We start from the raw sequence: 12,500 nt of genomic DNA, 5'->3' as shown, positions 1-12,500 counted from the left end.
TATGGTGCCACTGTTCTTTGAGATTACATACAAAGAGTTTTCTTTTCGATTATTTTAAACGGAAAGCCAGTCATAGTTATTGGTCTTATTGGTCACCAACGCCTTCTGTGTAAGGAACTGTTAATCGTTTCAAGTTTTTTACCGAGTTTAATACAACAAATATTTACGGCTATTTCTGTTAGAGAAATATCGGAGGAAGTGTCAACTGCTTTCTTACAATCTGCTGAGGGAGACAAGCATCGAATTCTAGAACATCATCATCGATCTCCCACTGGAATTACTCCGACGGCGTCAAAAGGGCCCGGGGGGGGGGGGGGTACTCGATGTATCCCTGGTTGGGGAGGTGCGGCGCGGCCCCTCATACCCTGACCCTGTTTAAGACAAATATCGCTGATTTTCCTACCCATTTTATGACAGAATTCCGATTTTTGATACCCTGATTAAGACAAAAAATGATAAATTCGATACCCTGTTCAAGACAAAAATCCCGAAAAACATACCCTGGCTGGCCGCACGTCCCCATCAAGACCCTATAAGGGAGTAATCCCCCCCCCCCCCCCCCCCCCGGGCAAAAGGGCAGCTACAGTTCCGCTTCAAAAATGTCAAGGACAAAAGCCCGACCCTCAACGAAAAGGTCTCTATTTGGAGAAAACCCTGTCGTCGAATATTCGGTTGTCCCATGAAGAAATAAGCCATTTCTGAACATTGCAACGGAGGTTTTTTTGACACCAATTGTGAAGGGAAGTCTGGGAAAATACCATCAAAACAAACAAGTACTAGTACTGACGTTATCGGCGCTTTTAAATAAATATAATTTTTAAACTTGTGGCTCCCTAGATCAAACTGACGTTTACAGAATTAACACTTTTCTAACGGCAGGATGCTGCAAAAGCGAGGTAATGGATCCCATCCAAACATGATTCGAGCACAGCCTTAATCATGACAAACAAATTACTGTTTGGAAAGGTCAGATGAAAAAAAAAAAAGTAAACAAGTGAGACTTGTGAGTGTAGTGATCGCATCCCAAAACGGATCCTCTGAAGAAAGTGACTCGATGGACTTGAGTTCCGTTGACTTCTCCCTCAAAACTGTGGAAAAATGTAAGCATTTCGATGCAGAAACCTACGAATTACATGTATGCACTGAGCCGCTTAATTCCTTCTACCTGTGATATAACAGATCTCTTCAATGCTTTGAAGTTGTTGAAAAAGGAGAAGCTGTCTTTGCACAGGTTAAAAAATTGAAAAAAAAAAACTATTAAAACGTTTCGTGAATTTTATGAGTGGTGTATTTTCCAGTAAAACACTCCTGTCTGAAATGAGGCTCTTTCCATACCCAGTTGGCGGAATTCAGAGGACATCCTTTCATTCGACAAAAATGCTTTTAAGACAGAGTTCCTGTTCTTGTTTAATCCTTGGAAAGAACTCAAGCGCCCCATCTGAGCGCATTGTTGAATTTCGCCGATAAAATAGCCGCTGTTCATGATTCTACATTTCCGGTTTGTGTGACGTAATAGTCTTCTGTGTGTTACCCAATCAGAGAAACATCCAGATTCTGGATTTTCGACACAGGCCAATGAATAGATTTGTGTTAGGCCTTCCTTTCCTTTTCTCCCTGACCCCCTATCCCTCAGGAAGGGCTGATACTCAAGTTAGGGTATAGTAGGGAACGTATACGGATCTATACGTTATGGTACAATATTGATATTCCGAGATAAAAACTTCCGAGATAAAAACTTCCGAGATAGAGGGCACACTGGCTGATTCATCAGAAAAAATGTCTCTTTTTCGGAAAGAATTAGTTGAATGAAGTGTCAGGGGAGAGAAATACGTTTTTAAGAGAACGGTGGTGTAATAATATAAAATGGCTTGCATTAGCTAAACTATTATGTAAACTGAACCTGTGAATTTTATTGATTTCAATTGGGGTCTCCAGTCATTTTCATACAAGGCCTAGAAATAATTAAAATTCTCATGTAATCATGAACAGTTTACTTTTACTCGGTTCGGTAAAATACTTGGTCAAAGTTTTGGATCACCCTTCTGAAAACAACTGTTTGATTTTCAGCTTTACAGCTGTTTACACAGAACAGCCAACTCTTGCCTTGCAAGGGACACATATATAAAGACAAGAGCAGAATGCAAAGAAGAGAGGCAATATAAACTCCTCCTTTTATCAAGGACGCCCACAATTACGTGGTTTTACACACTTCTTATGCGATCTTGTGGCCCTGAGCGACCATTTTCATCGTTTTACTGAGTGATATAGATTACCGCAGAGAAGTCTTACTACCATTTAAAACAGGACTAAAAATAAACTGTCCTTTTTTTGTTTCCGATAGGCAAGCCTAAGTATTTACTCTCTTTAGCAAGCAAGCAAAGGATTTTTTATTAGGTTTTTTCATGCGTCAAACAACTTATTTGAATGAAGACAAGAAGTGCTTTGTGCACTTCACGTTTATGTCAGTCATAATCCCTCCACTATGTGTCAGTTAAGCCAAGGCTCAGTCAAGGCTGTTACATCTATCCTCAGAGAGAGCTGTTGCCGATTCAGCGAACTTCGCAATGCTTCGTTAAAAAACCGGTTAACAAATTTCGGGAGTGGACGTGAATCACAAATTATATAATTTAACTATATCTTTTTCGTAGCAATTCAAATCTATGTTTATTCGATCGGAAATACAAAATATAAACGCTGAGAAAATTACGAAATTGCTAGAACGGATGAATTTATAATCAACACGATCACTTACTTCTGTGGCCATATCCAACCGAATTAATTCCGAAATACAGCCTGGTTAGCAACAAATATTTTTCCTGAGTATTTCTTCCTTTCACAACACTTTCCCGACCACAACTAACCGATTGCTCAACTGTGTATCTTATACTGGTTGTTTCTGGAAATCCTCGAAACTTAGCAGGCCTATTTTCAAGTTGGTGCTAAGATTTACTTCGATGGCTTCAAAACCTTTAAAAAGCCCAGTTTTATAATTTCAAGTATGCATTTAGGTCCTGAATTTCACAAAGTTTTAAAACTTTCCAGAAGCAAGCTCCCGCGGACCTAAAATGCTCGCGCACTTTCCAATTTTACGGAAAACGTTGACAGCAACACCCTCGAACTTTGGTCCAAACTGGATAAAATATCCCGTCGCCTTGCGAAAAATATTTGACGTGGTTTAAATTCGACGAGAAAGTATGGAAGAACAGGCGACTGTAACCCACAGCGCGAAGGGTTAATTTGAAGCCAAAACGAAGCGAGACTTAGGACCTCCACATATTAGCACGCGGTAACCGGTCTCACCATAAGTTTCTACTCATGGGGGAAATTAAAGTGTTTCGATCGCAAGAACTCAGATGTCTGCTATCCAATTAAACACTTAAAAATTTTACTAAGGATGTTGTGGTGAGACGAGATTAGCCCGGGTCATCCTTTGTCCCCGGCTTTCAAGTGTCGCGATTTTTGAAAAAATGTGCCAGGATTTTCCTCATCCGACTCACCTTTCTTGCTTTTCCTCTAGTTTTTTCGTATTTTGTCCGTGGGGTGCAATATTGATATTAACAAGAACACCTTTCAACATGGAAAGAAAGCTTTGTTGGCAAACAACCTTAAAAAGCAATTACAGTTTTTAAGACCGGAAACCGTTTTTCCAAGTAAAACAACTAAAATTAATGATTTACCTCAATACAGACTTCTAGAGAAAAAGAAGAGGTTTCCGGTGAAACCAGACAAATAATGCTAACAAGAAATCCTTTGTCTCCTTTACTTGAAGGAACTGAGAACTTTATAATAAGTGATATTTGCAGGCTCAAAAAAAAAAACAAAAAAAAAACAAACAAATTGCCGACTGTGTAAAATCAACTAAGGTTCGCATCTAATTCAGACCTGCGAGAGGGTTACTTTATGTTGTCAAAAAGGCAATATCAAAAGACCTACAAAAGCAAACATTGGTTTGAGAGGATTTTGTATTGTATCTTTCACAGATTCAATTGTATTCGGGGAACGAATTCGTCAACCAAACAATATTTGTGCAAGAAATGGTTATTGATCAGTTCCAGTGTGAAACTCAGTATGTCCTCTCTACGTTTACCCGCACAATGTGTTGAAAAAGATGGTAAAATTAAAATGGTTATTTGGGGACGGTCTGAATACACCGTCAATGTCGTAAGTCAACTCAGGAACAAACACGTTAGCGTCAAATTAATTCTCCTTTATTTTTCTTTGGTGCCAATCGGAGAACAGCAACTTGAACGTGGGAAGTACCTCCACTTCGCTTCTTTCTGTGTCCCGGATCGACTAAGGAACAAGAGAGGCCAACGTCGCACCAAGGTCTCCTACTCTCAGCCAAGAGTTAAATAAAAACGGAGGTTGAAAAGGAATAGTGCGTGTATCGAACGATGAATTTAAAACAACCAGTCCCAGGAAATTAAATGCAAAATGTTGGTACATGATGCGCAAACCTGATTGACAGTCGGCTCTCTCGCGTGTCTCTGCGAGTCGGCCACCATGCACATGGAACAAAACAACAAAGTAACAGAAATACCTAATTCAACTCGCTCACTGAAAAGCTGGAACACAGATTTACACTCTAAAAAATCACAACTAAAGTCGTTTACCAATTTTTAACTCCTTTCAAGCTTGGTGTAGCCTGTGTAGCATTTTCGAAGTTTTGGTCGCGAGAAAAGTGGGGCGAGAACATCGAGAATCCCTGCATGTTTCCCCACCGGCAGGAAAACTCTTTCTACGCAGGTTAAGCTTTGTACAGAGTCACGTAAAACGTAAAAGCGTGAATCTGACGATACTTAGGCTACCGAAAAGATTATTTTCCTGCTATGGAACTATAACGTGATCCAAGTTGTGATAACGTTGAAATGTTTCTGTTGCAACACGGTTATTGCTCTGAATTTGAAATTGTTTGGAAACTGACGATACTTAATTCAGTCTGCAATCCATTTAATATGAAAAAAAGTGCGTTTGACATTCATGACAAAGAAAGTTTCTGGCCAATCTAGCGAGCGTCTCAGGTAAGGTGCGTTGTCCATGAGCAGCTGATGTACTTCCTTTCTTTCTCTCTTGAGCTCACGTCTACGATCGCTGAACGGTAGTTACTGGTCGAATCGTTGACTTCTGCAACCACTCTTATAAAGGAAAATCGCCATATCCAAATGAACATCGAGAACGCCAACGTGATAATCGTCGGTTGTGGCTTCACACAATCACCAAAACCTTTCCTTTAATCTAACAAGTTTCACTGTCAAATCTCTTTATAAGCCGAGAGAGTACTTGACTTTCGCAGCCACGTAGGGCACTTGACAACTCAGATTGGTTCACAGACTGCAAGGCATGTCAAGATTGCCGGTAGCTGCTCGACTTAAAGCTGTACTCACGGCTACAATTCAGACAGCATGAAACGACATCCAATGGAAGTTTTTTAACCATCCATTACCAGGCCCATATATAATACCACGGAGCGTAAAAACTCAATTTTCTCAGCACAGTCTCATTCACACAACGGCGTATTGCTCGTACAACAGTTCACGGATCTTGTAGTAATCATCACACACGGCTCCTTCCAGGCCTACTCGGCCAGTCTCGTTCTGAAAAGACAAGATTCCAGAAAGGTGTGCGTGATCCCAAATCGTATATTACCTTGTTAAAACTGACCGAATCGGCAAAAGCTATGCTTCCTTAATTGGTTAAAACCTTCAAAACGAAGACAATGTTTTTTTTTGCATTTGCAGTACCTACTTTTTTGGGGGTAGGGGAAGGGGGATAAGGCGAAGTAAATGCGGGGGCATTGTGGTCTAACGCCATTAACGTCTTCAAATTCCTTAAAAAAATTAGAAATGACGCCACTGTGGACACTAGTCCGTCTCCTAAATCCAGATGGAAATGGAATTTGAAATGTTGGTTTTTAATACGAGGGGAAAACCAGAATACCAGGCCTGGTCTGGAGAAGAAAAGACAGCAATCTCAATCCACGTATGAAGCCCAGGGCTCTAATCATCGCACTAACCCTGCTGTTATAGCATCTCGAGAGGCGGGCGTTAAGTGGTCAGTAAGCAGCTCATAAATCTACTTGAAAGGGAAACGATGGAGTCTATGCGTCCCATAATGATTCAATGAAATGAAATGAAATGCTGAAAAGAGCTTGGAAGGTACTTCGTGTAGAGACTCGACACGATATGTTTAACTGCTCCAAAGATATTTTTCTTACCCTTCTGACGGCAACAACATTGTTACAGATCAAAACACCACCAGCAAATTCCGCTTGAATTCCAGCTTTGTTTAAGACCTGCTTAAAATCCGACAGACGCGGCTCGTTTATGTAAACTGAAGTGTGCCCAGTGATCTGGGGAGAGAAAGACAACACTTAGGTCGCTGCCGTTGGGTAAACAACGTAAATTTGACGAAATGACCACTTGTTACCAACAGTGCATTTTAAAGATCCTAGCTATTAAATGATAACCTTTAAAAGCAAGGAATGTAATACAGTGTTATCAGGACGATAATCGCAGCGATAACATTTTGCACGTTTGACGTTTTATTACACATAACATGAGGATTTTATTCCATAAAGCTCATTTACGCTTTATTTTCACATGTGGAAAAGGCTTATACAGCCAATCAGAATGGCGTACAGCTATTTCCCATGTGGAAGTATAACCAATCAACGATAGCGTAAAGGCGTTTCCATGCCAATCACTCGTGCATCTCGTGCAAATCAAACTTTGTTATTGAATTAAATTAAATTTGCATTTGGTTCTATTGTTAGTGAGTTTTTGTTTCTACTTTGCGTTCTGAAAACTATTTTAATGAAAATTCTCGTCTTATGTGTAATAAACAGTTCACGACATAGAAAGAGCTTTTGTACGGGGTTTTATTCACTCGTTGTTTGTGTCAAAAACCCTCACTCGCTCGTTCCTCGCTCGTTCGGGTTTTTAACACAAGCAACTCGTGAATAAAACCCCGTACGGCGCACTTTCTATGACGTAAACTATATATATTTTATGTGGACCGCAGATTCCGTTTTCGCTGGACACGCAGAAAAATCTCCCACCACAACACAAAACAAATTCTGTATCTAGGCGACACAAGAACTGCTGCGAACAGGCAATTTGAGCGCCTTTTTCACTCGCGCACTCAAGTTTTCATTCCTTGAAGAAATAGAAGGTTCTTGAACAGTAATTCATTCAGGGTTGTTTTCCATGGCCTGTGAAAGGACATGGAGACAGGCCATTCTATGAGACAATTTCAGTCCGGAAACGTCATAACGTAGGGTCCTCAGCACCGGGCCTTCTTTGACCCCTAGTTCAACGCCCACACGTGTATAAATCCACTTCTTACACAATAAAGCAAGAATGCCTGATGCAAAAACACTACCTGTGCCAACTGAAGCTGTTCCAATACGGGTACTGTGTCCATTGGTTCCTCCTTGCCACTCCGATTACTCTGATCCGTTTCCATTTTCTCATGACCCTCCTCGTCGTCTCGCAACTCTCCATCTTCCAGGACCAGCCCCACGTGGGACTCAGAGGCATTCATATGCAGCTGCCCGTCAACCCACGCGAGTTCCGCGTCACGCGCCCGAGAAAACTGCAAGGAGCTCACCAGCGCATCACGCAGCTTGACCTACGACAACAGCAAGGAGTATGGAGTCTTCACGCAGGCACCTGGAAGGTGTTGGGTGGGTTAGGGGTTGGGGGGAAGGGAGAGGTTATGATGGGCCTCTTGTCAAGGTTACGCTTGAAATTCTCACGACTGGCATCATTTTCATGGGTTTATTTAATATCTTAGGATAGCGGTTTGTAATATTTTGATCAAATTAAGGAATAAACTAAAATTGCTTAGGATAGGTAAGGTGGCTCCCACCAAATTCATCATTTTCAAGAGAGACCATCTTGTTAGAGGGGTTAACTCTACGTCACTGTTTCACGCAATGGTATGATTCCATATGAAACAGAAATTATTGCCAAACAAGAGGAGAGGCACTTAACAACGATTTCGTCTTGCATATTAAATATGAATTCGATGAAAGTGATCTGCTGGCTAAGACGAAAATCCCTGCAGAATCTGAAGAAATTCTCTGGAGATGAAAGCCACCTTAAATTTCCCATATGTGAAAGTAGAACTTATTCCGTTCTAGATTATTTTTTCCTTTCAGCAAAGACTTTCAACATTATCTACTTAACAAATTGATGTCAGTTTTTCATGCGTCTGTCCTGTTATTGATCATGAATTGCGTCATAACATTGTCAGAGTAGCTGTGGATCCATGAGGCGATAGCCGAGTGGATCCGCAAACTACTTCGACAATGTTATGACGAAATTCATTGTCAATAACAGACCAGACGCACGAAAAACTGACATCAATTTGTTTTTTATAATAACAAAAAGGCAGAGGGGTCAAAATGAAGTCAAAACACGAGAAGAAAGCGAGACAAAAATGCGAGAAACTTCAATCTGACGCGAGCAATATCGCGTCATTATCGCATAAATTATAAATTTATGTGTCTGTCCGCTTATTGACAATAACAATTAGCCAATGAGCGCACGATAATTTTTGCAGTCATTGTAAAATAATCACTTTCCACCAATAAAAATGGGAGTAATCAAGTTCGTTGCTGTGATTCAATTTTTCCTTGGATTTTTCAATCTCGTTCAATTGTGATTTTCCTTTTTCTCTGACTATGATAATGAAAATAAGACAAAGAAAAATCAAAATTCAACTGCTTTGAAAATGTTTAAACCAAGAAAACATTTGAACCACAACATACAGTATACGCAGGCAAAATAAAGGGTTTTTTAGGATGCCTTTCCCATTGCTATGGTAACATATTACGTCTCAATATCGAGCACACATTGACAAGTGTTGTATCTGTTTGGTGATACAGTGTTGTAGAGTCAATCCTTCTAAACAGAACAGCTTCTTGAAAGTTTGTCAACAAGGAAATGATACTTTTCGTAATACCGTTGTCTTCATAGAAGCGTGGACACATGAAGGGAAAACATGTTCTTTGAATTTTGAGTTTTGACAGCCGTTCAGCAAACAGTTGAAACTTTTGCGCGCGATAGTTTGAAATCATTTGAAGCATACTCTATCAGATCAGGGTCAACTTATTGGAAAAGGTCTTCGATGTCTAGTGTTGCCGCCATTCTAGAAAAACGTCCATGAACATCTCTCAAACTCCGAATGATTGAAGACAAAACTTGTCACGTTTGCAGCCAATCAGAGCACGTTTTCCCGTCATGTGTCCACGCTTAGATGAAAACGAGTTGCGATGATTTAATCTGAATTAATCAGCACAAATGTTGAGCTAAATTTATTTCAAAAGAAAGTAATCTTCCTAATTAAGATTCGGTAAAAACGATGGTTCAAGAACCAAGTGTGGCCGCTGTTACCGTCTGTGTCATCATCTCTTCAATTTTAAATCTCACCTGATAAATATATCTTTCTCCAGTGGAATCCACTGTGTCGCCACATCGCGGTGTAAACACTTGATTAACTTGTATACTAGTGTTTTGCCGGCAGTATTCAGCAAGATGGTCTGTGGCTTCCTCGACACCATGCACCAGAATCTAAACCAAAACATGGTCAGGTAAGAAATTTGATTCGATGACATTGACGTCAACTGCAACACAAAATTCCCTGGAAATAAACAAATAATTACAGTACAAAGAACTTACGAGGTTTCTTGGATTAACGAGTGAAAGAATCCTCTTGATCGACTCGCCGTCTGAGCGTCCTTCGAAATCAATATACAACAACGAACATCTACAAAGAGATGACGAAAACTACGTGAGTTAACAAAAGCAGAAAAGAAATGAAATTCAGAATGATCACATCGAGTCAATTAAAACCAGTTCAAACTGTTAGTGACGAGCATGCACGCACTCTGTTTTCAGGAAGTAAAAGATGAAAAGAGTTTTTTTATATCACCTGATGTTAAGTTGCTTTTTCTCCACCATACACTTTGTAGGAATTTTTGACATTTCTCCTGAAAAGAAACGCCATATAAAAAAAATCATTGCAGTTACGGTGCGTTAGATCAGTAATTAATTTTGGTATGTCTAGATTATAGGAAGTGGTCAGGTAAAACGCGTCGAGAATTTAGCACATTTTCTAAACTTCATGCCTGGGTTGCTCGAAGCATAGTTAGCGCTAACCAGCGTTAAATACCATGGAAACCTACACGTTTTGACACCTCTTAACCAACGGTTAGCGCTAACCAGGCTTCGAGCAACCGGCACCATAAGTTAAGTCTAACTGTTTTGCGCACCATGCAAAATAAGAGTTTCGATGCTTTGGCCGCGCGGAGGACGGGGCGAGAGCAAAAAATGAGAGACGCTGAAATCAAAAGACCAGCAAAGGGAGATTCAAATATGATACAAACAAGAGACTGACTAACCATGTGCCGTCATAGCTTCTGTGTCCGAAGATTCCTTTTTACTTTGCTCCTTAGGAAAATGAGAAACGTTGGTTGAGAAAAATCAATCAATCAATCAATCAATTAATCAATCAATCAATCAATCAATCAATTTATTAAAGCCAATACGAAGGTGAAAGCAAAGTTGTAGAAGAAAATGAAGATGAAGGAAAAGGAGAAGGAGAAGAAGACGAAGATAGAGAAGCAGAACAGCGAAACGAAACACCAAAACACCAATGTATGACCTCACCATACATTGAATAATAACCGAAAAAGGATGGATTTGAGAAATAATGATTGCTCCTAATTCATTGAGATTAAGATTAGGGTTCAGATTAAGATTGAAATTAGAAGCAACAATGTTGTAGGCCTGATTAGGCCTAAAACGATATTTAGTCTCAAAATCCAACCTTTGTCGGTTAGTATTCAATGTATGGTGGCATACATGGTGTTTTGGTGCTTCGTTTCGCTGTTTAGTAATGTCCGGTATGATATTCTCCCGTACGGCCTTCGCAGGTGGAATAAGCCACATGCTGATTTTTTTGCGAGGAAGAAAACCGTGAAAACTGTTTAAAAAACCCTCGCAGCTGGGTCGAAAGCCAACACAAACTAAAGAAAAAAAACTACATCAAAGAATAAAGATGGTTCAATAATGGAATGTCCAAACTCGCTCAAATGAGGAAGTTTGATATGGATAAGAGGGAAGCCTGTCCTTCCAACTATACCTAGCCTGCGAGCAAGCTCTCTTTCGGGGTACCCACCCACCCCGAAAGAGAGCTTGCCCGCCTTTTCCAAGTCCCCCTTGGAAAAAAATTCTCCAAAATGCTAAGTCGTGTTTAAATATCAATTATTTTCATCGAAATACAATTATTTTGGATTGGTTGATGTTTCTACAAACACGCAAATCAATATGATTGGTAATACCGAGGGGACGCGTGATTGCTAAGTTGCCACTGGTCCCTTTTGTAATTATCAATTTGACAGCTGGCGTCTGAATGAAAGCGAGATTCAAATCCAATGTAACCAAAGGTTTTTCTCTTCTCGCCGCTAAGCGACTCTCTCGCGGCTCCAGAAAAAACCAATGGGAACGGGGTAGGCTTTTTCCAGCAACAGTCTGAAACCTTCTTGAACAAGTCTTTTAACTTAATTTTGTTCTTAGCATTCGGCTTGACTCAAACTTGTCAAATCTGCTCACCACTTTGGCTTTTTCTTCTTCGGCTGCTGCCAACTCCCTGATCATAAAATCTTCTGGTCTGTTTGAAAAACGATATGAATAATCATAAAAACACGCATCAAGACATGTAAATGACACTCTCGAACAGTCGCATAGTATAAGGTATCTTGGACCCTATTTGTGGGGTAGGGACAAGCAAAGACCTTCGCTATAAACCAAGCCTAAGAGCTTTCAAAAGGGTGATTCGCAACATGGACGTAACAAAAGTTCTTGATGGCAGCTGTAAATGCCAGGCTTGTCTTTCCGAGAGTCTTGTTATAATAAAGAATAGTTACTTATTTTATTTCTTAGTTCTCAGCTTTTAATTGATTTTTAAAAATAATTATAAGTACACAGTTTCTTAATTGTGATAGTGATAATTAGTGTGAATTGTTAGTTCTTAATTTTTAATTTTTTTAACTGCCGGTGTCCCCAATTAGATTCATTAGGTAAATACTCCGGACACGTAAATAAAGTTCATGTACGTATGTATCACAATACAGTTACCGAAACGTTCCGCATAGCTAACACACTGCAGTACCTGATGAATTCTCCATAATCATCCCATTTGATCTTTTCTTCATGACAAGGGAACATGGGATAGGATCTGGCCTGTTTGAAAAAGCTGCTTTTGCGACCACCCTAAAGTAGAAAAACGTTGTACAATACCGCTCAAATGTAAGTAACCAGTCGCGTCGCGTTTAAGGAGAGACGCGAATCGCGTCACGCGCTACGCGATTAGCGTCCTGCGACATAACTGAATATCCAGGTACCTTTTCATCAGCCATCATAAGATCGTGCCTGACTCCTCCCTCTAAATCTTCATCACTGTCGCTGTCACTCTCCTCTACTGTCAAATGACTA

The 12,500-nt window shown here is 40.2% G+C and overlaps 2 protein-coding genes across 2 annotated transcripts in view; both read right to left on the bottom strand.

The window, feature by feature from the left end:
- Window positions 1-3,768, bottom strand: part of LOC138018405 (uncharacterized) — a 9,452-nt gene extending 5,684 nt beyond the window's left edge. The window contains exons 1-2 of the mRNA XM_068865023.1: window positions 3,678-3,768; window positions 3,498-3,567 (exon numbers count right to left, since the gene is read on the bottom strand). The gene's annotated coding sequence lies outside the window, so the exon portion shown is untranslated. The remainder of the gene's footprint in view (window positions 1-3,497; window positions 3,568-3,677) is intronic.
- Window positions 3,769-4,192: 424 nt separating this feature from the next.
- The window catches only part of LOC138018404 (cleavage and polyadenylation specificity factor subunit 2-like), a 25,000-nt gene continuing 16,692 nt past the window's right edge, over window positions 4,193-12,500 (bottom strand). Inside the window, exons 11-20 of the mRNA XM_068865022.1 lie at window positions 12,410-12,497; window positions 12,178-12,278; window positions 11,619-11,676; window positions 10,406-10,454; window positions 9,937-9,994; window positions 9,684-9,771; window positions 9,435-9,575; window positions 7,381-7,629; window positions 6,215-6,349; window positions 4,193-5,594 (exon numbers count right to left, since the gene is read on the bottom strand). Coding sequence (XP_068721123.1) covers window positions 5,502-5,594; window positions 6,215-6,349; window positions 7,381-7,629; window positions 9,435-9,575; window positions 9,684-9,771; window positions 9,937-9,994; window positions 10,406-10,454; window positions 11,619-11,676; window positions 12,178-12,278; window positions 12,410-12,497 — 1,060 coding nt within the window. The 3' untranslated portion in view covers window positions 4,193-5,501. The remainder of the gene's footprint in view (window positions 5,595-6,214; window positions 6,350-7,380; window positions 7,630-9,434; window positions 9,576-9,683; window positions 9,772-9,936; window positions 9,995-10,405; window positions 10,455-11,618; window positions 11,677-12,177; window positions 12,279-12,409; window positions 12,498-12,500) is intronic.

Source organism: Montipora capricornis, chromosome 10 (assembly GCF_036669925.1).
Source record: "Montipora capricornis isolate CH-2021 chromosome 10, ASM3666992v2, whole genome shotgun sequence".
Classification (NCBI taxonomy): Eukaryota; Metazoa; Cnidaria; class Anthozoa; order Scleractinia; family Acroporidae; genus Montipora; species Montipora capricornis.
The sequence above is the reverse complement of the archived record's forward strand: the minus strand, read 5'-3'. Positions and strand labels throughout refer to the sequence as shown.